The sequence below is a fragment of the Anomaloglossus baeobatrachus genome, chromosome 3 (assembly GCF_048569485.1).
Source record: "Anomaloglossus baeobatrachus isolate aAnoBae1 chromosome 3, aAnoBae1.hap1, whole genome shotgun sequence".
Classification (NCBI taxonomy): Eukaryota; Metazoa; Chordata; class Amphibia; order Anura; family Aromobatidae; genus Anomaloglossus; species Anomaloglossus baeobatrachus.
The window spans coordinates 456,810,102-456,837,473 of record NC_134355.1 but is presented as its reverse complement, the minus strand read 5'-3'; the positions used below and the strand labels follow the sequence as shown (position 1 = coordinate 456,837,473).

The following is a 27,372-nucleotide window of genomic DNA, read 5'->3' as shown; positions in this document are numbered from 1 at the left end:
TCCTCCCCCAGCTCGCTTTCTTTTCCTCCCCCCCGCTCGCTCTTTTTCCTCGCTCTCTCCTGGCATGGTCAGTACAGAAATCTCTCCATCGTGGAGGGGTGAGAGGGAGTAATAAACATGGAGTCCCTACTGTGTCTGTGTATTTATTTCTAATAAAGTATTTTTCTCTGTGTGATGTCTTTTTTTTTTTTTTTAAACCCTTTGTTGGAGATTCTTAATGGCCAGGTTAAACTTGGCCTGACATTAAGAATCTCGGGCTTTATACCAGCTGGTAAAACATAGCTGGTATTAACCCCTTATTACCCAGCGTGCCACCTGCCACCAGGGCCACTGGAAGAGTTGGATACAGCGCCTGAAGATGGCGCTTCTATGAAAGCGCCATTTTCTGGGGCAGCTGTGGACTGCAATTCGCAGTGGGGGGCCCAGAAAGTTTGGGCACCCTGCACTGTGGATTCCAATCCCCAGCTGCCTAGTTGTACCTGGCTGGACTCAAAAATTTGGCGAAGCCCACATCATTTTTTTTTTTTTAATTATTTCATGAAATTCATGAAAAAAAAGGGCTTCTCTATATTTTTGGTACCCAGCCGGGTACAACTAGGCAGCTGGGGGTTGGGGGCAGCCCGTAGCTGCCTGCTGTACCTGGCTAGCATACAAAAATATGGCGAAGCCCACGTTATTTTCTTAAAAAAGTTTTCAGGGAAAAACCTTTATAAAAAAAAAATGCTTCCCTGCATTTCTATTGCCAGTGAAAGTAACACCAAGCAGCGGGGGCTAGCAGCCAGTAGCTGCTTTGGTTACCCTTAGCAATAGAAAATGCAGCGGGAGCCCACAAACAATGAGATTTTTTTGTTTTTTTATTTTTAATGAATTTTTTTTTAAAAAAAATCGGCATGGGCTTCGCCCATCGAGCACCAGAGCATTTTACTTCTCATTCATCCCAAGTAATCAGATGACTCCAGTGTCGGCCGATTACTTGTTCTGTGTCCCCCTGCATCCATCGCAGCGTGTACGGGCTGTGAGGTCAGCGGAGTGGAGACAGTGACATGCTCTGCTCTGACACATAGTGTGCTGCATGTCACTATCTTTCTCCACTCTGGTACTTGTTGTGCAGGTGACCGGATGCTACATGTAACTGTCTCCACTATGGGACTTGTTGTGCAGGTGAGAGTGTATACAGTTGGTACTATGCAGCAGAAATCACAGAGTGGGGCAGTTAGTGACATGTATCATCCGGTCACCTGCACAACAAGTCCCAGAGTGGAGACAGTGACATGCTCTGCTCTGACACATAGTGTGCTGCATGTCACTATCTTTCACCACTCTGGTACTTGTTGTGCAGGTGACCGGATGCTGCATTTCACTAACTGTCTCCACTCTGGGACTTGTGCAGGTGACCGGATGCTGCATGTCACTATCTGTATCCACTCTGGGACTTGTTGTGCAGGTGACCGGATGCTGCATTTCACTAACAGTCTCCACTCTGGGACTTGTTGTGCAGGTGACCGGATGCTGCATTTCACTAACTGTCTCCACTCTGGGACTTGTTGTGCAGGTGACCGGATGATACATGTCACTAACTGCCCCACTCTGAGACTTGTTCATGTGAGAGTGTATACAGTTGGAACAATGCAGCAGAAGTCACAGTGGAGCAAGTTAGTGACATGTATCATCCGGTCACCTGCACAACAAGTCCCAGAGTGGATACAGTGATATGCAGCACACTATGTGTCAGAGCAGAGCATGTCACCAACTTGCTCTGCTCTGTCATCTGCGGTGCTGCATGTCACGTTTTTGCCGTGATTTGGTGCGTTTTTTGCTGCGTTTTTGCTCACTGCATTTTTAATCAGTGCACAATGCCATTAAAGATTGTTGATGAAAAAAAAAAGGTGATGTCATTTCCTTATTCAAAATGTTTATTGTATGCAGGAGAGCAGACAGCAGCTTCAGAACTACAAGGCTCAGCATCCTCCATTCACTAGTGTATGCAGGAGAGCAGACAGCAGCTGCAGAACTACAAAGCTCAGCATCCTCCATTCACTAGTGTATGCAGGAGAGCAGACAGCAGCTGCAGAACTAAAAGGCTCAGCATCCTCCATCCAGGACTGTATGCAGTTTTTTACCCAAAAAGAAAAAAAAAATGACATGGGCTTCGCCATATTTTTGTATGCTAGCCGGGTACAGCAGGCAGGTACGGGCTGCCCCCAACCCCCAGCTGCCTATTTGTACCCGGCTGGGAACCAAAAATATAGAGAAGCCCTTTTTTTTTTTAATTATTTCATGAATTTCATGAAATAATTTTAAAAAAAAAATGACGTAAGCTTCGCCTAATTTTGGTGTCCAGCCGGGTACAACTAGGCAGCTGGGGATTGGAATCCACAGTGAAGGGTGCCCAAGCTTTCTGGGCACCCCCACTGCGAATTGCAATTCGCAGCCACCCCAGAAAATGGCGCTTTCATAGAAGCGCCATCTTCTGGCGCTGTATCCAACTCTTCCAGCTGCCCTGGTGACGGGTGACAGCTGGGTAATAATGGAGTTAGGGCTAGCTGTATATTATCAGCTAGCCCTAAGCCCGAAATTCATGGTGTCACGCCAATATTAGACATGGCCACCATGAATTTCTAGTAATGATAAAAAAAACACAACACACAGAAAAATATTTTTATTAGAAATAAAACACAACACAATTAGTGACTCCATCTTTATTGAAATAAACCCCCCTCCGCAGTAATCCTGGGTTAGGGTCCCGCGCCATCCAATCCGGATCCAATATCATCTGATCGGTTTGCTGGAAGGCAGAGCGATCAGATGATGTGTCAGAATCAAGTGCCTGAATCCCATCACACATCAGCTGATTGTATAAAAGCCGATTATACAATCAGCTGAAGCATCAGTAGAAAAATAAATAAATAAATAATACTCACTTATGTGCTGATTACCGGCAGCTCCTGCAGCGGAGTCTGATCCTGGCCCATCACTGCAGGAGCTGCCGGTAATCAGCTGATGAAGTCCCCTGACGGCAGGATCAGCTGATAGCCGGCCTCCGGCACCGCGAGAATCGATCAGCTGATGCGTCAGGTGACTGCATCAGGTGATCCACCGCCAGGTCCTGCAAGCTTCGTACGTGCCCCGGGAGACTGCACACAGCCGAAGCGGCGGGACCGAGACAGGGGCTGGAAGCAGGCATGGCACCGGGACCCTGCAGACAGGTGAGTATGACATACACACACACTCACACACTGTATATACGCGCACACACTGTATATACGCGCACACACTGTATATACGCGCACACATACACATACACTGTATATACACACACACTGTATACACACACACACTGTATATACACATACACTGTATATACACACACACACTGTATATACGCACGCACTCTGTATATACGCACGCACTCTGTATATACGCGCACACACACTTTCTTCCCCTGGCTGTGTAGAGCTGCTGCTGTCTCTGTGTGATTGCTCTGAGTGCACATCCACTGGGAAGAGGCAGGGAGGAGGGTTTGGTCGGAGAGCAGAGTGGGTGTATTAGACACAATGGGTGTGTTAGATAAGCTAGACACCGCCCTAGAGCCACAAAGAATTCTGGGACTTGTAGGAACTGAACACAGGAAGTCAGAGGAGAGATTAACCCCATCAGAGCTGGAGCCAGCAATGAGCATGTGCTGCTGGTGTGAAGCCCCACAGGTGTTGTGCCGGTGTATTACCTTCAGGGACTCCACTCGGCTGGATCTTGTCACAGGTAGGAGATCTTCTTCTTGTCGTGACGCCACTCTCAGTATTGCGGTCAGTGGGGACCGCCACTGCAGGTTGAGGGACGCCTGGGGCTGATGGTGAGTGCAGTTAGTTGGAATAGCCTCCTGAGAGTGAGGCAAGCCCCAGGGCCCTGTGTAGGTGCGTAGTACCACAAGGCGCAGAATAACTCCACACAAGCCAGATGTCTTTCAGGGGTTTTACTCACTTCAGATGGCAGGGTGAGTAACCCGGGCGTAGCTGGGATGAACCAGGCTGGAACCAGGTATCCTTCAGGCTGACTTCTGATGGTGACTACCAACTCGCCTTCCTTAGCCCTTGGTGGTTTGGGGTAACCCCGACTTTTAGTCCCTATGGGGGTCACCCAGGGAAGTTGCTGAAGCCTCTCTCCCCTTCGTTCGCCGTTTGCTTGTTGCCTGGGCCAGATCACTCCAGCTGCTTGCCTCCTGTGAACTGTGGGCCCTAACTGTGGCTACGTGGCTGCGGCTTATAGGTGTTGTGGTGTGGGCTTTGAGGGCCCCACACCGGCAGGTTTAGCAGGGAAAGGTGGATCTATCCCCACTCCGGGATCTGCCGCCCGTTTGGGCCTGGTTCTCCCTAGCAGTCTCCTTACTTCCCACTCTGTGCTCTCTCTCTAGCTGAAGATGGGTTTCGGGTAGCACTCCTAGGTGACCGTTCTCCCCCGTCGGTAGCCACTGCGCGGACGCTGTCAGACTACAGCAGCCCAGGGGAAGGGGTCAGCTCTCCTCGGAGCTCCCTGGACTCTGCTCTGAACCGGCTCACATCTGGGACCTTCACTGCTGCTCCTGTCAGAGCTTCACTTTCCTGCTCCTCACTCCTCCACACTCTGCTGCAGACTGTTTACTCCTCCTTCTCTTTTCCCTTTTGTGCCTGCCTACGCCACCTAGCAACCAGACTCTCTTACCACACCCCTTGAGAGGAGATGGAGGCTTTTGGCCCCCTCCACTATTCCAGTGGAGGTGAAGGCTTTTCCCCCTCCTGGGATCCCCAGGGGTCCTCTCAAAGGTACATGTGTCAGACCTGATCACTATGCGCCTGTGTAGTCACACCTCGGTCAGCCTTCTGGATTACCTGTATTGTACTGTCCCCAGCATGGGTGTAGTACTCAGTGGTGCCTGACCAGGTCAGGGGCGCCACACTGGTGCACAATAAAAGGTAATTTTGCTGAAAAAACATAATAGATGTGTTGAGGGGCACATATTAGCAAGATTTATCAGAAAAAAAAAAATCAGTTTTGGTAACTGGACAACTTCTTTAACCTTTGTATGTTGAATATACAAAAGTGTACGCAATATCATATTTTTCCTTTAAGTTTGTATTTCATATTAACCTTTATAATAAAATTACTTAATTGCCTTCTTTAAAGCCGTGTCTGAACCTTAGTGCTGAAAATATAGCAAAACACCCAGCCAGAGCCCTGACCTAAACCCAATTAAGCATCTCTGGGGAGACCTGAAAATGGCTGTCCACCAACGTTCACCATCCAACCTGACGGAACTGGAGAGGATTTGCGAGGAAGAATAACAGAGAATCCCCAAATCCAGTTGTGAAAAACGTGTTGCATCATTCCCAAGAAGACTCATGGCTGTACTAGCTCAAAAGGGTGCTTGTACTTAAAACTGAGCAAAGGGTCTGAATACTTATAACCATGTGATATTTCAGTTTTTCTTGTTTAATAAATTTGCAAAAATTTCTACATTTCTGTTTTTGTTTTGTCAAGATGGGGTGCAGAGTGTACATTAATGAGAAAAAAATGAACTTTTTTGTACTTACCAATATGGCTGCAATTAAACAAAAAGTGAAAAATTTAAAGAAGTCTGAATACTGTATATATGAGAAAGTTCTGGTTGATACAACTGTGAATGAATGAACAGTCCGGGGCATCTGCTGAACATCCCTCACTTCCGAATGGGTGTGATTTGGGGCATGGTTAGGGGTGAGGTCAAAATTTGCCGCTGAATGTTGCGCGCACCGCATGATTTGTCCCTATTTTTAATCTTCAAATGTTGGGAGGTATGCTATGGTGAGAATGTTATTAACAAAACACTGCCTACTGTAACTTATATTTGTAATACTCTGAAACAGCTGGACATTTGATTTACCTATTGTAGTCTACTGTTAATTCTCCCAATACACATTAGATAACTGTTGGCTAATGATGCTTCGGCTGATCGTTTGCCTGAAAGCTACATATGCTACACGGAAGCTCTTGTTCAACCGAGTGTTCCTGTCTCCTCCATGAGAAAGTTGTCTAATAGGCATCTCTCACACTGACTTATCTTCAGTAGGACAAGGTGATTGGCAGCCCGAAATCAGACATGTATGATCAACATATCCCCTGAAAATCAGCTGGCTGGTGCCTCCAGACACAATAAAGTGTCAGCCATGCCTGTCGATATCGATGGATGAGGCCAACATTAGCTTACTGTAAATAGAGGGGTAGAGCTTTAGAATCTATTCTTATTATATTGTAAACAAATCCAATAGCAACATTATATTCGGCAATAACTCACAAATCAAAGCCTTACATAGTAATTTTGGTGGAAACTAGGTAAAGCAAATGTTCACATGTATAATTTACATCTAGATAAAATGTGCATAAAAATCATCATTTGATGTTCTTGTACTGATCCTAAATTGAAGATTTTGTTATATTCATCAGCTACATTCAGAATTCTGCAGAATTTAGACCTGAAATCTCCCACCATTGTCTAATATCTAATGTCACGCGAGCCCCAAGCCCAATAACCACCGGCGTCTCTCTCCTTGAATTTAATAGGAAGTGAATGACCAGTGTTAGCTCTCACTTTCTTTTGATTATATGTCTGAAGGTGGGGAGATAGATGCTGACGGTAATTGGATATGGAGCCCGCTTGATGTCACAACCTCATGTGAGGCCTGGGAATGCGAGCGCCAGCACTGCTTAAACAGTGCAGATACGGGATGTGAGTTTAAGCTTTTATATTTTAATGGAGCCAAAATTGGGGAATATGAAGGGGTTGTCCAAGTAGTGGACAACCCCTTTAATACGTCCATAGTTTTCTAGAGATTTCCATTTTGAGAAGTGTATCATTTCCACTATAAGCTGATGTAAGAAAAACTAAATGTCCCACCGTAGTGATGATCAGCTTAGTCACTAGGGATGTGGCTGTGGACATTCTTGTTGGCTGTGTCCATTAGTAATCAGCAAAATTGAAAATGTGGCTTTGCATAGTATGCAAATCAATACACATGATTACAAAATTTTAAGTGTATCTCATGAAACCGGTGTACACGAGTCTAATGTTTTGGGAGCAAAGTGATTTTATCACATATTTGTATTATTGAGAACTTTTGTTTTGAGACTCTATTGTCATAAATAAAGTAGAATAATTGTCTGATCTGTATTATTATTATATTTATGGAATTATTTACTTATTCTATTCTAGTGCCTGTGCAGCAACTAGTAATTTCAACTTTACAAATGGGAACACTACAGATTTTCCAGAATATTCTGAGTATGAAAATTATGAAGCCACAACATTGTGGTCGGTAACAACTATTAGCTGTGTGATTGTTGCCTTTGTGTTCTCCAAGGGCAAACCATTCCGAAAACCTATATATACTAATTGTAAGTATACCATTATAAACCCAAAGAATTTAATATGTTATGACAAATTTGGAACAAATAAAACAACAAATATGATTTATAATGATCACTACTCATCAAGGAGATTTCAACAAAATTCTGCTGGGAATTGCTTTGAAAAATCTCCAAATATTTGTACAATGCAGAGCTGTGCAAAAAGTTTGCAACTTTGAATGTTTTCATGCCAGTTTTGCCAGCTCCGCCAAAATGGGCAAAGCAAGGGTGTGATGGGATGTGACGCCACAGCTTGTTGAATTCATTACAAGCTTGTGGCATTCCTTTTTCCAGAAATCTTTTTCCAGTCATTGACTAAAGTAAAGGCCCTGTCACACACAGAGATAAATCTGCGGCAGATCTGTGGTTGCAGTGAAATTGTGGACAATCAGTGCCACGTTTGTGGCTGTGTACAAATGGAACAATATGTCCATGATTTCACTGCAACCACAGATCTGCCAAAGATTTATCTCTATGTGTGACAGGGCCTTAAGATTTGTGACAAAGCACATGCCATTCTTCAGATACTTCTGCGCCTCTTAATGAATCAGCAGCATCAGACTCCAGCACATTGTTGGAGCAATTGCCTTTTAATGCTACATATATTATTCCACTAAAGTTTCAGTACTTTGAAACATTATTATTTTGGGAAATATAAAGTTGCACAATATTTCGTCATGCCAATGTTTTGATATTTATATAGAGGAAACTTAGCAACAAAATAAATAACTAAAACATGTCTAAACACTATTGCGAATTATAAATAGTTACAGAAATTGCACTATAAAATTCAGTCCTCATTCTTTTTTGCTTGTTTCCTGCACAGGACCATCTCATATAAGTATTGATGGTTTCCATTTTCCTTGATATCTTTTCTCAATAGTTGCAATATCTTAAGTGGGCTTTACACACTGCGATATCGGTCCCGATATCGCTAGTGTGGGTACCCGCCCCCATCTGTTGCACGACACGGGCAAATCGCTGCCCGTGCCGCACAACATCGCCCAGACCCGTCACACATACTTACCTGCCCGGCGACGTCGCTGTGACCGGCAAACCGCCTCCTTTCTAAGGGGGCGGTCCGTGCGGCGTCACAGCGACGTCACTGAGCGGCCGCCCAATAGCAGTGGAGGGGCGGAGCTGAGCGGGACGTAACATCCCGCCCACCTCCTTCCTTCCGCATAGCGGCAGGGAGGCAGGTAAGGTGAGGTTCCTCGTTAATGCGGTGTCACACGGAGCGATGTGTGCTGCCGCAGGAACGAGGAACAACCTCGTTACTGCTGCAGTAACGATTTTTGAGAATGGACCCCCATGTCACCGATGAGCGATTTTGCACGTTTTTGCAACGATGCAAAATCGCTCATCGGTGTCACCAATTCCGTGACCCCAATGAGTTCGCATTAGCGATGTCGTAGCGTGTAAAGCCCCCTTTAGTGAAATCTCTTCCCATGCTCGTCGTTCATTGCTCTGCAGTTTGGAGGCAAAAAGTCTAGATGTGAGGGTAAAAAAGGAATCTTTAATCCCTTACTGAGAATGGAAATACTGGTATGTCCTATGTCTGCTCCCTGATCAGACGACATGTGCCTCTAACAGCTGCAGGTGGATCGGAGATCTGTTAACCAGTTAAATCCCGCTGCTAATCTCAGACAGCATGATTTAACGTGCTCTGACAGGCAGCATGTCATTCCCGGCTCCTATTGGCAGCCCCATGACTTGATCGCGTGGTGTTGATGGCTTATCATGACAGCCAGGGGTCAGCTGATGACCCATGTCACTTTTATGAGGATGTTAGCTGCATGCTGGCGTTCATAGGAATAATAATAAGAACTTGGCACTCCAATAGAAGAAAATTTAATATATTTCATCAAAATACATTAAATTTTCCTCTATTGGAGTGCCAAGTTCTTACTATTATTATTTCCAGTTTATCCTTCCTTCAGCACCCTAGACTCTTTAGCAAGGGAGTGCCATACAACCTTATAATCATTCAGCATTCATAAGAAGTCATCATTTGTGCTGTAAAGAGAAATTACACACAGAATTCAATTTTTTTTTGCAGTTTCACTACACTTGGAATTGTTTTCCTGCTTTCCAGTACAATATGTGGCAGAATGAAGAGTGTCAATCAAAAGTACAACTTGTCCCTCCAAAAACAAGCTTGCACATGACTATATTGTCAGCAACACAAAAATGTTATGGGTCTTGGTAGAAGGGGCGGAAAAAGCGAAAGTGCAAAAATGGAAAATGGCCCCAGTGTGAAGGGGTTAAGAACTTGTTACAGTCAAGATCCTTATAGGTTTTGGGGAGATATTACACCAAGTCTTAATGGTTATCTGCTCTTGAATTTCCTAGAAAATTAGTTACACTAGTGCAAATTCTATCCATATAGCCTTTTCCTTGCCCTGCAACAAAGGGAAACACTCCTCATCTTGAAGAAGCTTACAAATTTGAGGTCTAATATAGACTCCTTCTTTTATCTTTGCTTCACTGAAGTTTGAAAATTTATCAATGAGACACTTGAATGCATTTTCATTTTTATCCATTGCCTTTACTAAGTTTTTCATTAGGCCCAACTTGATATGCAATGGAGGTTACAAATCTTATGTGGGTCAACAAGTGCTGGACGCAGGACATTTTTTGCTCCCCGGCTGAAGTGAATGTTGGAAAGGCCAGTTTCTTTTATTTTAGTGATATTCTCTTGACTTTCCCACTCACACAGAAAGCAGCAGTACTTTGTGTATCCACCTTGGAGACCAATTAAATGGCAACCACCTTGAAGTCACCACAGAGGGGCCACAAACATTGGTCATAGTTCAGGCACCTTAACAGCTGTTTCATGTTGCCGTAAGTATCTTTCAAGTGGACTGCATAACCAACTGGAATTGAATATAGCACTTTACCATTATGCAGCAAGACGGTTTTTAGGCTTGTTTTGGACAAATCGATGAAAATCCTCCATTCCTATGAATTATGACTTATCTTCAGCACTTCCATTCAGCTGTTGATGTTGTTGCATGCCAAAAGATCGCTATCCATGAAGAAGTATTGGACAAGATCTGTATCACGGTTGCAGAAAAAAAAAAATCCGAAGATTGCCTGCTAGCTGATTTCACTGTTAAGGCCTGGAACTTAGGAATAGAGTTGAGCGCGGTTCGCGGTTCGCGGTTCTCCAGTTCGCGGTTTGAGTGATTTTGGGGGCTGTTCTAGATCGAACTAGAACTCGAGCTTTTTGCTAAAAGCTCGATAGTTCTAGATACGTTCGAGAACGGTTCTAGCAGCAAAAAGCAGGGCTTTTTACAGCTACAGTGTGCAGGAGCCATCGCTGGCAGCCTGCCAGAAGCTGGTAACCAAGATAAACATCGGGTATCCAACCAAAGCGCTTTGGTTAGTAACCCGATGTTTATCCTAGTTACGTGCAGGAATCCCACACTTCCCCGCTCAGCTCGCTCCGCCCCCTCCTGCCCGCGGCATGTACACACGTACACACACACACACACACACACACACACACTCTGCACACACACTCTGCACACATGGTCCCGCTCGGCTTACCTGCGGTGATAAAGTCCCGCCATCCCGACCTCAGCGCTGTCCCTGTCCTCCATGGCCGCCGCTTGTCACATCACCTTCTCTCGCTTCCGACCCGAGACTGACTAGCGGTGACGTCACGGGCCTCTCATGATACTTGGCTGTGAAGGCGGCGGTCATTGAACTCAGTGACAGGGGCTGTCAGCAGTGCGCGCAGGTAATGTACCTCGCTGACAGCAGCACTTGTCATCCCCCTGCAGTGACCTGGGCTGACCTATTGATGTTAGCTCAGGTCACTGCATTGCTCTCCCAGCCAATGGGGAACATCCTGCTCTTCATTGACTGGGACAGTGTGGATCGTCATGGCAACCCCTTGGATTACACCAGACCTGGATTTGTTTTTCTTTCTAATAAATTGGTTCAAGAGGGAATGTTTTGGGGAGTGTTTTTTCAAATAAAAATGTGTTTGTCGTCTATTTTTTTTTATTACTGACTGGGTTGGTGATGTCGGGTATCTGATAGACGCCTGACCTCACCAACCCCAGGGCTTGATGCCAGGTGACATTACACATCTGATATTAACCCCATATATTACCCCGTTTGCCACCGCACCAGGGCGCGGGATGAGCTAAGGCGAAGCACCAGGATTGGCGCATCTAATGGATGCTATTTTGCTATTTTTTAGGCTGGGGAGAGTCCAATAACCATGGACCTCCCTAGTCTGAGAATATCAGACCGCGGCTGTCTGCTTTACCTTGGCTGGTGATCCAATTTTGGGGGGACCCCTACGTGTTTTTTTTTTTTAATTATTTATTTAATTTAAAATAACAGCGTGGGGTGCCCTCAGTTTTGGATTACCAGCCAAGGTGAGGTTGCCAGCTGTGGTCTGCAGGCTGCAGCCGTCTGCTTTACCCTAGCTGGATACAAAACTAGGGGGAACCCTACGTCATTTTTTTTTTCATTTTTTTTGGCTAAATACAAAGCTAAGCACCCCTTAGTGCCACATGAAAGGCACCAAAGGGTGCAAAATTACAAAATGCAGGAAAGTGGGACATTATGTGTCTTTCTGCCATTATAATGACAGAAAAGACTGATATGAAGGGCACAAGCACAAGAAAATCACCAGAGCGCTCTACGCTGTGAAAAGCAGTAGAAAATGGCACTGGAGTGAACATGTGACCGCCTCATGTAGGATGAAGCTATGGATCCTGGGTAAATTTATGCATTTACCCTCCTTCAGTTTTTTTGCAGTACACAAAAAAAACGGAAGGCACATGGATGACAAACAGATGACATACGGACCATCTACGGAACGGAAACGGATGCCACACGGATGCACCCGTGAAAAAAAACGGACTGTTTTTTGCAGACCGCAAAAATGGATCGGTCGTGTTAATGTAGCCTTATTCTGATCTGCCGTTTATAAACAGCAGGCAGAGATAAGTGAATAGCGCCCCCCGGCGTCAGAAAATCTCCGGGGTTTCAGGGCTAGCTGAGACCCTGGACGAAAAACAAAAAACCTCAATTTCAATTAATATTAAACTTTTATTGATATATTTTAAAATTTAGACACCCATTAATAGTGAACACACAAAGGGCGTAGATGATGAAGGGGAGGAGCTAAATATATGGGGTCCCTATAGCACCCTATGGGACCTTGCTCCTACCTACCAACGGAGGGTATGACGCCGTAACTGTTTTGGGCGCCCCCGTTCCACGTCGGCTCACCCTCTAGTTGCCCTAGATAGTTAGTGAATTAAAATAATAATTACACTACGGATGGCCATACAATAGTACTAGAATGTATTAAGTACAAAGTGCTCATGTAATCACACTGTCTGATAGATAACAGCTTCCTATCAGGAAAACCAGGACAAAAAATCAAAAATTAAGCCCCAATATAGGTAGGCTTCTGCAGAAAAATTAGTCCATAGTACATGATCCAGTACAAATTAGTACATGGTACAACAAAGTGCTCATATAATCACACTGTGATAGATAACAGCTTCCTATCAGGAAAACCAGGACAAAAAAAAAAACAAAAAAAAAAAAAACACAAATATTAAGCCCCAGTATAGGCAGGCTTCTGCAGAAAAATTAGTCCATAGTACATGATCCAGTACAAATTAGTACATAGTACATAATACACAATCTACATTAACATAATGGAGGAGCACATTAACATAATGGAAAATTCAGTTCCATCTGTCAGTTTTTCCTCCCATGTCCCAGTGTGATATAGTATGGTATGGCAATCACACATGGATAAACTTTTACACAATCATAATTGCACAGATCTGCACTGCATAAACCGATGCTGATACATGTAATGCAATGCCTGAGGGCAATCATGCAGATGATTCTAATAGAGCAGAAAAAAGGGGTATAGATAACCCCACAGGGAAGAAAAGAATGGTTACTTCCCTTTTAGCAGCATGCTCTGTATCGCCTCTACGCGTTTCCCCTTTCCATGATATAAGGATCTTCAGGAGGCTGGAGAATTGCAGTTATCAGATGTGAATGTAGGAGTAATCCATGGCTGAGACCCTGGAGATCATGATTCAGGACGATTTTTCCGGTCCCCGCTCACGTGATCACAGGTATACACTGTACACCGATGATCACGTTACAGTAAATGACAGCGCCGGTAAAAAATTATTTATCTCCCATCTGGCATGAACAAACACTTCTTCTCCAGTTCACTTCTTCTCCACTTATTCTCCATTTTTTTCTCCATTTTTTCTCCACTTTTTCTTCACTTTTTCTCCACTTTTTCTCCATTTTTTCTCCACTTTTTCTCCACTTTTTCTCCATTTTTTCTCCACTTTTTCTCCACTTTTTCTCCACTTTTTCTACATTTTTTCTCTACTTTTTCTCCACTTTTTCTCCACTTTTTCTACATTTTTTCTCCACTTTTCCTCCACTTTTTCTCCACTTTTTCTCCATTTTTTCTCCACTTTTTCTCCTCTTTTTCTCCATTTTTTCTCCACTCTTTCTCCACTTTTTCTCCACTTTTTCTCCACTTTTTCTCCATTTTTTCTCCACTTTTTCTCCACTTTTTCTCCACTTTTTCTACATTTTTTCTCCACTTTTTCTCCAATTTTTCTCCACTTTTTCTCCACTTTTTCTCCACTTTTTCTCCACTTTTTCTCCACTTTTTCTCCACTTTTTCTCCACTTTTTCTCCACTTCTTCTCCACTTTTTCTCCACCTTTTCTCCACTTTTTCTCCACTTTTTCTCCACTTTTTCTCCGTTCTTTTTCTATGGTCGGTCTACCCATTAGCTCTGCCATGCATAGTGTAGCTCTACACCTACTGCACGTTACTTTATGATTGACATCTCTTTCGTACCAGAGCTGTCTAAGCCTACTCTGACCCCATATTTGCCATTACTATTTTGTCCTTGTACTGTATTATGACATTTGTATCATGTGTTTCATTTCTTGCTGTGTTGCAATTTTTTTGCTGCATCCCAATTGTACCTCTACATTGTTCGAGTTTATGTTATTGTTCTCTCACTCTTATGTGATACTGATTATTGTCATTTTTCATAATTACATGCAGATAAGTCCAATCTGACGAAGGCTCAGGCCGAAACGTCATTTGTAACTTGTTTTGGACAAAAACATATATGCTTATGAAAAATTTTTTATTTTTAATACGGACCAATAAAGAGTGATTTTGCATTACTATCCGTTGTGACTTACTGACTTAGTCTGGGAGATTTAGAGTGCCGAGGTTACTCACTAATTTTATCTATTATTACCTCTGAGCACCTATATACCAGTGAGCAGAGCTTCCTCTACAGTAGTTCTCCTGATTAGGCATGCCCTTACCTCATGAGCAGGGCATTGCAGCTTTGGTAGCAACCATTACGACATGGACTCTGCTGCTGTGGACCCGGGGAGAGTGAGTGCAGATTCATTGCACCCACACTCCTCACATGAAGGGTCCGCACTCCTAGAAAATGGGGGATACGTTCCCTGAGTGTCTCCCCCCCATATTCTAGACAGTCCAGAGTCGTCGTGGGACCCCTTTATTTTTTTTTCTTACAATAAATTGGTGAAAGAGGAAATGTTTTGGGGACTGTTTTTTCAAATAAATTTCTTTTGTCGATTTTTTTTTTGTTAGTACTGACAGTTTATGATGTTGGGTATCTAATAGACGCCATGACATCACAAACTGCTGGGCTTGATCTCAGGTGACTTTACAGCTAGTATCAATCCGATTTATTACCCCGTTTGGCACTGCACCAGGGCACGGGATGAGCTGGGGTGAAGCGCCAGGATTGGCGCATCTAGTGGATGCGCCACGTCTGGGGTGCCTGCGGCCTGCTATTTTTAGGCTGTGAAGGCCCAATAACTATGGACCTTCCCACCCTGAGAATACCAGACCACAGCTGTCCGCTTTACCTTGGCTGGTGATCCAATTTGGGGGGGACCCTACTTTTATTGTGTAATTATTAATATTTATAAAAGAATTATAAAAAAGAGCCTAAGGGGACCTCCACATTGGATCCCCAACCACGGTAAAGCTGCCAGCTGTGGTTTTCAGGCTACAGCTGTCTGCTTTACCCTAGCTGGCTATCAAAAATGGGGGGACCCAACGTCATTTTTTTTTTAACTATTTTTTAAATAGAAAAAATTAATGGGCTTCCCTGTATTTTGATTGCCAACCAAGGTAACGGCAGGCAGATGGGGGTGGCAACCCATAGCTGTCTGCTTTATCTGCGCTGAGAATCAAAAATACAGGGGAGCCCATTTTGTTTTTAGTTATTTAAATAAATAGTTAAAAAAAATATATATGGGCTCCCGCTGCATTTTTTGTATTGCTAGCTAAGGGTAATCCAAGCAGCTACTGGCTGCTAACCCCCACTGCTTGGTGTTACCTTCACTGGCAATGGAAAATCCAGGGAAGCATTTTTTATTTTTTTTGCCAAAAAACTACAAAAAAAGGACGTGAGCTTCGCCATATTTTTGCATGCTAGCCAGGTATAGCAGGCAGGTGCTGGAAGAGTTGGATACAGCGCCAGAAGATGGCGCTTCTATGAAAATGCCATTTTACTGAGGCGGCAGCCGTCTGTAATTCGCAGCAGTGGGGCCCAGAAAGCTCAGGCCAACCTGTGCTGCGGATTCCAATCCCCAGCTGCCTAGTTGTACCTGGCTGGACACAAAAATGGGGCGAAGCCTACGTCATTTGTTTTCTAATTATTTCATGAAATTCATGAAATAATAAAAAAAGGGCTTCCCTTTATTTTTGCTTCCCAGCCGGGTACAAATAGGCAACTGGGGGTTGAGGGCAGCCGTACCTGCCTGCTGTACCTGGCTAGCATACAAAAATATGGCGAAGCCCACATAATTTTTTCAGGGGGCAAAAAACTTCTGCATACAGTTGTGGATGGAGTATGCTGAGCCTTGTAGTTCTGCAGCTGCTGTCTGTCTGTATGGAGAAGAGCAGACAGCAGCTGCAGAACTACAAGGCTCAGCATACTCCATCCAGGACTGTATGCAGAAGTTTTTTGCCCACCAAAAAAATGACGTGGGCTTCGCCATATTTTTATATGCTAGCCAGGTACAGCAGGCAGCCACGGGCTGCCTCCAACCCCCAGTTGCCTATTTGTACCCGGCTGGGAACCAAAAATATAGGGAAGCCCGTTTATTTTAATTATTTCACTTATTTCATGAAATAATTAAAAAACAAATGACGTGGGCTTCGCCCCATTTTTGTGTCCAGCCAGGTACAACTAGGCAGCTGGGGATTGGAATCCGCAGCACAGGTTAGCCCGAGGTTTCTGGGCGCCTCTGCTGCGAATTTCAGTCCCAGAAAATGGCGCTCTCATAGAAGCGCCATCATCTGGCGCTGTATCCAACTCTTCCAACAGCCCTGGAGCCGGGTGGCTTGTTGGGTAATAATGAGTTAATACTGGCTTTGTTTTACTAGCCAGTATTAAGCCAGAGATTCAGGCACGTTTGACCCGGCCATTAAGAATCTCCAATAAAGGGTTAAAAAAAAGACACCACACAGAGAAAAAATACTTTAATAGAAATAAATACACAGACACATTAGAGACTCCATCTTTATTACCCCCTGTCAGCCCTCCACGATCCATGGTCTTCTGTCTTTCTCGTTCAACAAATGCAGCTCTGCTCCATCACTGCTGCATGGGGGAAGACGCTGCTTCCCGTGTAGCACGAGAAGCAGCGTGCAGCCTTCACTCCGTGAGTGATCAGTGCTGCTAGCGGTAACAGCGGTAACGCTGACAGACGCGTTACCATAGCAACGGTGCTCCCGGAGCCGTGGTTAGTGGTGACGTCACCGCTAACTGCGTTGCTATGGCAACGGTGATCTCCGTTAATGACCGGCTGTGTCAGCCGGTTCCTAACGGAACGAGGAGTCGACCGTGTGCTAGAGCATGTCGCCGGTACACGGCGATACACAAATGTGCACCATGTACCGGAGAGATGCACTCGCAGGTCCTACATGACGCGTCATAGTCATGTGACCAGTCTGTAGCCAATGAGATAATAGCCACGTGACTGGTCACATGGCTATTTTGACGTCACGATAGGTCCTGCATCTCTGCTGGCAGTGCCGGTCACTGGGAGGATTCAGCGATCATCGGATGGAATAGCGGCAGGAGACAGAGTGCAGGAGGGATCGCGGGGACCGGTAAGTGTTATGGCAATGTTTATTAACTGTATGTGTATTTTTATAATGCATTTTTATGTGTTTGTGATTGCCTCCCATTATAGCCTATTGGTTCGAGTTCGGTTCGTCGAACGTTCGACGAACCGAACTTGAACGGGAGCTCCGTTCGGCGAACCGACCTCGAGCCGAACCGCGACCGGTTCGCTCATCTCTACTTAGGAACTCAGCCTTACTTTTTGACAGATCTAAATCTCTAACAAGATCATTCAGTTCACTTTGTGTTATAAAGTAAGGTTCAGTTGAGGTTGCTGAAAAAAACTCATGGTCAAGAGAGGTAGATGCTTCATGACACCAAGAGCTCACTTCTTTCTCACTTAACTTGACTGAAAATGTTTCTGGTGCTTTTGTTACAAGGCAAATTGCAGATGGAATGTCGTCGACTGTAAAATCCACTTCTTTCTTGAAACTGCTTTCCTAATGAGGAGTGGGGAGACACCAGGGTAAAGGGGTGCTCTCATTCACTGACCTGGCTGTCTTTAAAAAGAGCACACAGGTTGGTGATTATCAAACTGAAGTCCTGTACTCCTTTTTCTGTGAGCAGAACACTATTCAGGCAACACAGAGTTCAGGTACCACACTCCGTCATGACTTTATTGGGTTACCAACAAAAAACAACAAATAGTACATTCCCAGCAAGGACAAAAGAGGATGCAAGTGACTAAGTCTCACCCTTCTACTAGCTCACCAGGGATTAAAACCTTGTACGGCATCCAGGGCTACTACCCTAGTCAGCAGCACTCTGCTTTTTGTGGACACCAAGTGGCAAGCTTAGGAAACCAACTGAGGCCAGTGAGGAATGTACCAGGTGACCAAATTGTTCCAACCTTGGTTCTGCAAACTAATTTGTCTGCTCAGTGTTGGGTGATGGAGTCATTTCCCCATCTGTTGACACTGCAGACAAGAGGCTCTGTATTTCTGCACTTTGAGTGACCCTCAGCCAAAAAAAATCTATGCAAGTAGGCAGGCCTAAGTATTTTTGACCCCGATATGCCCAGCTACAAGGACGACATAGGCCAGGCACAGGAGAAGTGGTCGATACTGTTGGGGTACCACGAGATGATGGATACAGGTCCAGGGTTTCTCTGTGTAGGATGCAGACTCTGTGATATAAGAGCACATTCTCCTATCTTTCCCCCGGTTGGCAGCCGTATTGAGGACAAGCTCTAGGGTGCGTCCGCCAGTTGGGCTTCCCTAAGCTACTTACGATTTATCTCCCTCTAGTCAATGGCTTCAGTCTGGTCATGTGTACTCACTGTTGTCAGCTCAGAGGACACTGAATGAGGCTTGGAATGTGGGTTATCTTTGGAAGGGGTGGCAGAGGGATCTGCATCAGAGTGTGCTCGGCTTGATTGCGGGTGATGACTGTGACAAACCAGCTGGATAGCGCTTGTCTTAGGTCGTTTCCAAAAATAACAGGTATAAGGAGACTGTCCATGAGCCCCATTTTGACCAATCCCTGATCGGTCCTCCAGTCTAATTGCACACATGCCAGAGAGATGTTCAAGTGTTGACCCCCCAGCCAAGCAGATGATCACTTGGTAAATGGTGTTCTGGATGAACAATATCTGGGTTGATCAGCATGATGGAATACTCAGTGTCCTAAAGTCCCTCAGCCTGGATGTCACCGATGTTGATGGGCTGGATGTAGCGTGAAGGTTGGCTGGTGTCAATTGGCCAACCTGCCGCAGGGTGTCGACAGGGTGTATACTTTTTCTGCTGCTGGTGTATCCTACAGGTAGTGTCACTCAGTCCTCATTAGCCCATTTCAGTAGACATCAACCAGCTAGGATGGCAGACAGGCTCCAGGCATGGGGCCCTGGCCCTGGAGACAATCTTTGCATGTGTCTAAGGCACCCTCAAGTTTAACAGCACCGTGGGTTGGTCAAATCACAGGCTCTGTTTGTAAACCTCTGTTCCAGTGAGGTTTGTTTTGCATAGAGGGATAGTCCTGCTTGCTTGGCTGGTAGCCGCTCGAGTCACTGGTTGAGGGGTCTGTTGTGATTGGTGGGCATACCGGGTCTCCAGCGGGGTTGATTGGCTGTAAACTCATTGGTCAATCGGACTGCTTGCTCTGGAGTGTCGGGCTTCTGGATGGCTATCCGCTCTCATATTTCTGAAGCCATTTTCTCCATAAGTTGCTCAAGCATGATCATGTCCCAGAGGGAAGTAGCAGAGTGGGCAGCCCGAGTATCGAGCCAGCGGCAAGACCATATATTAAACAGTTTAATTAGAAAGACCACCTCTTAAAAAGAAACATTTTGCTAAACAATAACTTGGTAAGGATTACGTATATGGGATAGCGGGTACATAACTTAAAGAATGTTCCTTCACAATACGAATCATTTCCACACACAGTCTCATTTCCTTCCCTGAATTTGCTTGCATCCTGTTTAAACATTTCATCTGCCTTCACCACACAACCCAGTTAAGTATTACAGTATAAACTTGGGGTCATAGTGCTAGGTTTCCTGTTTCAGAACACTCTTTAGTTTGGTCACTCTGTCATTCCATTTATTTTCCTTTCTCTTTTTCTCAGGATCATGCTATCCTCTGTCTCAGTCTCAACCCAAATCAGGGACACCCATGTTGTGCAGCTCTGCTCATTAGATAGACCTTAGGTTCTCTTTTACTGCATGCTGGGCCCCATCTAACCTCCTTATAGGTAACTGTCTCTGTCTTTTCACTTTAGCCCCTTCCATTCTGGCCTAGTCTCAAAAAAAGACAATCTATCACTAATAACACTTGTCACATTACACATAATAACAATTCTTTTCTCTTCATGGGAGAATGTGGGTAGTGTGTCCATCGCTTTACATTTATCATGGTAGTCAAGTATCATCTTTGTGACACAAACAAGGCATATCTGAAAAAAAAACATACAAAATAATGCAAACATGCTAAGAAACCAAGACTGTATACCTTACACATAGATCATTTCTAAAAGTAGGTGATGAAGCTGTAATTAGGATTATGTCATCGTAGCTGAGTTGATGTTTTTTGATTGGTCACCCTAAAATGATGGAATACTAAAGTACACTAAGTACAATACACTAAGTAGATGATATAATTGACTAACAATGCAATAGTGATGATGAAATAATAAAACCACAATTTTTCTATAAGCCTGTATGAAAGTTGTCATAACTAATTACAACCTCCCTTGGATCTTGAACAATAGAGCCAATCAGCAAATGTAAGCATTAAATTAGTTTTCAGCAGCACAAAATTTGTAAAGATCAACTGTTTTCATCTCTGAACCATTTTGGCTGTAGAAAAGTGTAATTGTTCCATATGATTTTGTAAAATAGACACACACATATATCTTAATCATATGCATCATATTAATTATGGTGGTTTCCTAATGTGCCGCCCCCGTGCCAGCAGCCGGCGCTGCACGGATCCGGGGCTTCAGGAGTGGTCGCTCGAGGGTCTCCGGTCCTGGGGGTCTCGCGGACATGCCGAATAAATGGGGGGACGTAGATGTACGGGCTAGGCCGTATTAAGTTCGTGACGCCACCCACGGTGTGTGGTGAGTTGGAACACCACCGCTGCTGTTATGGGGCACCCGGGGGAGATGTAGCGGCAGCAAGATGTTAACCCTTCCGTGGGTAGGGATGGTGGCCCCGAGACCTAGTGGCTCTAGTGCAGGGTATAGCGACGGCAGGGGAATGCATGTTTACTCACAGTCAATAATTCCCACAAGTCTCTGGTAAACCAAGGTGATGGTGGTCGGTGCCATGGCCGGCTGCATTCAGGTCCCCCACCCGGCTGGTGGTCTCTATCCTTTTCCTCTGCACTGTTTTGTGTAAGGTGGACTTCCTAGTCTAGAACTTAGGAGTCCGCTCCTGGCTGGATGTGGCCTAAGGAGCCGTGCCCGCAGATGCTGGCCCGTGGGATCTATGGGCCCTGGCGATGACCTCATATCCCTATCGATGGGCTGTTGTCTTCTATTAGGGACTTTGGGTGGGACAGGACCTCTAGCCCTGGCCTCAATCGGTGAATTAACCAGTCCTCTTGTTTCCGGTTCTGGCTTCAGGGTCCGAGTACCCCCCTTTGTGCTACGGTTTCCGGGTCGGTTCCCCGTGTCAGTACTGGCAGGCTACAACCCTGTCCTGGTTCACCTCAGTTCTGCCGAGCCATCTTCCCATCTCCTGCTGACGGAGACCACAGTCTGCCTCCTAGCCAAGGCACCAGTGCTCCTACCCTGGTAACGTTCAACTTGAACTCCTCTGCTGGAGCTACACTTAGCTCAAGCCCACACTCCTCTCCAAACTGAACTATAAACTCATCTTCTTGTTTTCCCGCCCCGGGCCGCCTAGACCCCTGGGTGGGTGTGTCCAACCGCCTGGTCATGCCCACTGGTGTGTCTATCTGTCCCTAAGGGGGGTGACAAGGGTTTCTAGGTCGGCTGTGTGTTGCCTAATGAGGGAAGGTGTTATGCAGGGGCCTATTTGTGACTACCTGGTTTTGTCAGGGCGTAACACTAAAAAGAGCCACTCCTTGGCTAGGTCCTTCCCGGAGGGATATCTGGCTAGTTTCTGTGTTGAGACTCCTAACAGAGGCTCCACGGACTTTTTTAATCATATGCATAACATACAAGCCCTCAGATCAGATTAAAATAGACAAACATAATAACAGAGAATCTGGAGGATCTATAATTTAGTTGTACATCCCATAAAAGGGTCCCATCACTAATAAATATAATTCCATACGTAAGGGATAATCATGAATATCCACTTCATGACCTTTTACATACATGTATGTCAAAGGTTGTACTTGTCCTTTCCTTTGATGGGTGCTCAAACACCACAAATCTTTCCCCACACATCACAGCTAATTTATTCAGCCTTCATGTGCCTCAATCAGCGACAGGTGGGTCAGAGCTTTGTCCGGGGCTGTTAACCTGTTAAATGCCACTTTCAATCTCTGACAGGGGCATTTAACACACGCTGGCAGGGTGGCACGCCACTGACCGCTCTAATAGGCACACCCAGTACGTGATCAAAAATCGCTGATGGGTTGCCATGAATACCGGGGGTCTGCTGAAGACTCCCCTGCCTGTCATTATGATACTCCTGTGACAGCCAGCCAGGAGCATATTTGGTATTGCTACATTCATAAAAGTCTTATCTATCAAAATCTAAAATAAATTATTCTGATCGGTAAACAGCATAAGGAGAATAAAACAATGCCAGAGTTATGTGTTTTTGGTTGCCGCTACATTGCAACAAAAAAGCCATAAAAGGCGATCAAAACATCGTACCTATCCCACAATGGTACCTGTAAAAATGTCTGCTCGTAAAAAAAAAGTCCTATTTAAGGTCTTGAAAAATGGTGAAACAAGCAACATTTTTTTTCTTACACATTTCCTGCTGCAAAACGGAGCTTCCGCTGGTCTGTGCCGTAACGTCCCATAAGGGAAGAGTAAGGAGTGAGGAACAGCTACTATTTATTGACTTGCAAGTGATCTAGAACTGCAGTGACTCGCTCAACCTCAGGCCCCCTTCACACGCACGTGCCTCCGGTACGTGCTAAGTCCGTTCCCGCATGTACCGGAGACACGGGCACAGGTATACCCATTAAAATCAATGGGTATATATGCACGCACGTGTTCAGCCATTGGCCCGTGCCTCCGTGTGGCGCAGATGTGTGCCCGTGTGCTCTATACGGAGGCATGTCTGTTTTTCTCCGGCAGCACGGGTGTCACGCGGCTCACACCAGTACCACATGGATGTAATGTGGATGCGGTCCCACGTGACATGCGCCGGAGAAACAAACGTGTCATTGTAAAAAATAAAAAAAACACATACTCACCTCCACCAGCCCTGCAGTCTCTGCCGCGGCTGTCACCTGCATCCGTCCCCCAGTGAATTTGAACAACGCATCTTCTTCACTGGGGGCCGGAAGCAGCGTCAGCGGGGCGTGGCCTGTGCCGGACACTGTCATTCAGCATCATAGACAGCTCTGGAAGAATCAGGTAAGTCGGGACTTTCCATTCTCCATGTGTTATTACATATAACACACGGAGAACAAGCATGTGCCAAAAACACGCCACACGGGGAGCAAACCACCACCTTAATACGTCCGTGAAAAAACGGTTCGTTTTTTTCACGTACGTGTGAAGGGGGCCGTATAGTGTATGAAGGCACAGACAGGTCAAAACTGTCTTATCTCCCTGGAGTACCCTTTTAATGGTAGATCATTTGCTAAATATGCAACTTTAGAGTGCATTCTTATTGAGATTAAGAACACAAATAAAATCATACGTATTAACAGAACACCTCTTGTCTTTTTAATTGACAGATATTTTTTTCATTCTTCAACCAATACAATTAGGAGTTTGTATTTTTATTCTATTTGCTGACATTGAACGCATATATAGAGGCTTACAAGTGAGTATTGTAATTATTAAAAATAATGCAAATAATATCTTTTATATTTATTTACTGTAGACAAGGAATGGTCACTAAACTGAAACTAATGGAATGTACTGTATTTATATGTTGCATTTATTGTCATTATTGTTGAAGGGCAGTATAAGAACAATTCAGTATGCAAGCAGGTTATACAAAACTGAAATGGCATTATAATAATGAAAAGTTGTGAAGTTATTGAAATTATAGAATCGTTAGACATGTTATCAATATGCAATGATCAATAAATGGAAATTTTAAAAAACATTTAAATACATCCAGGATTAGCATCACATATATACACTCCTTGGCTGTTGTCAGTGAGGATATTCATAGTTGTCTCAGGAATGTTCTACCATACTAAATTCATTTGAGCATGCAAATTATCAAAATCTGCAGCTAATAGCTCCCTTTGTGGTCACCATCTATGACATCCCAAAATGTGTGCAATTTGAAGCAAATCTGGAGACACTACAGGCCATGGTATCATGTTTAGGCCGCTCAGGCGACTCACAGTAGCAGGAGCAAGCTATGGCCTAGCATTGTCGCTTTGAACAATGGCCCCTGGGACTCTGTGGAAATGTGATTACATGACCATATCAATGTCACTGAACTGTTTTAAGGCCACGTCACACTAAGCAACATCGCTAGCAACATCGCTGCTAAGGAACAACTTTTGTGACATTGCTAGCGATGTTGCTGTGTGTGACATCCAGCAACAACCTGGCCCCTGCTGTGAGGTCGTTGGTTGTTGCTGAATGTCCTGGGCCATTTTTTAGTTGTTGCTCTCCCGCTGTGAAGCACACATCGCTGTGTGTGACAGCGACAGAGCAACAACTGAATGTGCAGTGAGCAGGGAGCCGGCTTCTGCGGAGGCTGGTAACCACGGTAAACATCGGGTAACCAAGAAGCCCTTACCTTGGTTACCCGATATTTACCTTCGTTACCAGCGTCCGCCGCTCTCAGCAGTCAGTGCCGGCTCCTGTTCTCTGCACACGTAGCCACAGTACACATCGGGTAATTAACCTGATGTGTACTGTGGCTAGGAGTGCAGAGAACAGGAGCCGGCACTGACAGCTGAGAGGGGCGGACTCTGGTAACGAAGGTAAATATCGGGTAACCAAGCGAAGAGCTTCTTGGTTACCCGATGTTTACTGTGGTTACCAGCGTCCACAGAAGCCGGCTCCCTGCTGCCTGCACACGTAGCAGAGTACACATCGGGTAATTAACCCGATGTGTACTGTTGCTAGGTGTGCAGGGAGCCAGCGCTAAGCGGTATGCGCTGGTAACCAAGGTAAATATCGGGTTGGTTACCCGATATTTACCTTAGTTACTAAGCGCAGCATCGCTTCCATGCGGCACTGCTGGCTGGGGGCTGGTCACTGGTTGCTGGTGAGATCTGCCTGTGTGAAAGCTCACCAGAAACCCGTGTAGCGACGCTCCAGCGATCCCTGCCAGGTCAGGTTGCTGGTGGGATCGCTGGAGCGTTGCTTAGTGTAACATCTCACCAGCGACCTCCTAGCAACTTACCAGCGATCCCTATCAGGTTGTATCGTTGTTAGGTTCGCTGGTAAGTTGTTTAGTGTGACTGGGCCTTTAGTATACCTGGAATTAAAGCTAGAAGGCTTCAGCTGACATGTATTATGCCTTTCCACAGCTTAAGCCCAAGAGAAAGACCAATATGATGTTCTCTTCTCAAGGTCTCTTTTCATGGCGTTGCCCACGTGGTCTCCAAATTAATCTTGTGTCTAAGACAAATGCTCTATTCCAGTCTCCTTTGCCATCTTGCTCTGCACCATGATTGCCTTTGGGAGTGGTGGCAGGAGGGCAATGGAACACCTGTAGCTGGACATCTGTATGTAGCCCAATGTCATGCAAACACCTTCTGATGGATTATCAGGACACTGTTGACACATTAAGCTTGGTATATGATGACCAATTTCACTTGCAGTACAGAATCAATTACTTGTGGAATCAGTGGTACGTCCGTTTCTTCAGTATCCCTAGAGCTGTTTTTCAACACAACAATGCTAGATTTTATGTTGTTTGTTCTACTGTGAGCAGCTTGCATGGAATAAATGTGCTACATGATCTGCATTGTCTCCTCATTTGTCCCTTGAAACACATCTCGGACTTTAGGTCGGCAATTGCAAAATGAGATGCCAGCAGTGGATCTTAATGATTTGTGTGCCAAAGTGCATTTCACATGACATAACATTCATTCTTCGCATAGCCATTAATAAATATATTGATAACATGCCAAGGCATGTGTGTGTATTTCTGTGTGTGGCCCTCATACCCGATGTTGAACAAATTGAGAAGTTTTGACATTTTTGTTTCCATTTTTTCATGATTTGAATATCATTTATGTCTATAAAGCCTAAGGCGGGCTTTACACGTTGCGACATTGCTACCGATATATCGTCGGGGTCACGTCGTTAGTGATGCACATCCGGCGTCGGTAGCGACATTGCAACGTGTAAATCCTAGGTGCGACAATGAACGAGCGCAGAAGCGTACAATATCGCTGATCTGCGTAACGTAGTTCATTTCCATAATGTCGGTTGAGCCACAGGTACGATGTTGTTTGTCGTTCCTGCAGCACCACACATCGCTGTGTGTAAACCCGCAGGAATGACAAACATCTCCTTACCTGCGTCCATCGGCAATGCGGAAGGAAGAAGGTGGGTGGGATATTATGTCCCCCTCATCTCTGCCCCTCCGCTTCTATTGGCCGGCCGCTTAGTGACGTCGTGGTGACGCAGAATGCACCTCCCCCTTAAAGGAGGGATTGTTTGGCGGTTACCGCAACGTCACCAACAAGGTATGTGCGTGCGAAGCTGCCGTAGCGATAATGTTCGCTACGGCAGCGATCACCAGATATCGCATGTGCGACGGGGGCGGGTACTATCGCCCTTGACATCGCTAGCCAACGCTAGCGATGTCGCAACGTGTAAAGTACCCCTAAGAGTTCCATAATGCCATGACTTTTCTTTCTTGGTGTTCCAACTTCAATGGGACTATTTTCTGGTAGTTGTACTTAGCATTTGCCAAGGTAAAAGGCAGTTCAGAGCAATTAGTTGAAGAAGATTACATGGTTTAATAGATATTCACATTAGTAGAGTACACTTTAATGAATGAAACTCTTTATAATATTTTGTGTCTTTTTATCTTACAGCTTGTCTGTACTCCTACTCTCTGGAGGGTAGCAATTCTAATATTGTTGATCATTTTCTTTCTTGTAACTTTCACTGTTGAGGTAAGATGACCTATTATTATAAAAGCATATTATTTCAAACAACGCTTAATTT

At 45.0% G+C, this 27,372-nt stretch overlaps 1 protein-coding gene across 3 annotated transcripts in view; it reads left to right on the top strand.

Moving 5' to 3' along the window:
• Positions 1–27,372, top strand: part of LOC142296642 (putative cation-transporting ATPase 13A5) — a 251,505-nt gene that overhangs the window by 211,612 nt on the left and 12,521 nt on the right. For 2 of the 3 annotated variants that reach the window (XM_075340494.1, XM_075340493.1), the window contains 3 exons: positions 7,220–7,401; positions 23,952–24,040; positions 27,240–27,320. In XM_075340494.1, the coding sequence (XP_075196609.1) occupies positions 7,220–7,401; positions 23,952–24,040; positions 27,240–27,320 (352 nt within the window). Of the gene's footprint in view, positions 1–5,157; positions 5,491–7,219; positions 7,402–23,951; positions 24,041–27,239; positions 27,321–27,372 lie in introns of those variants that run through there. The other variant, XM_075340495.1, reaches the window with a different exon arrangement.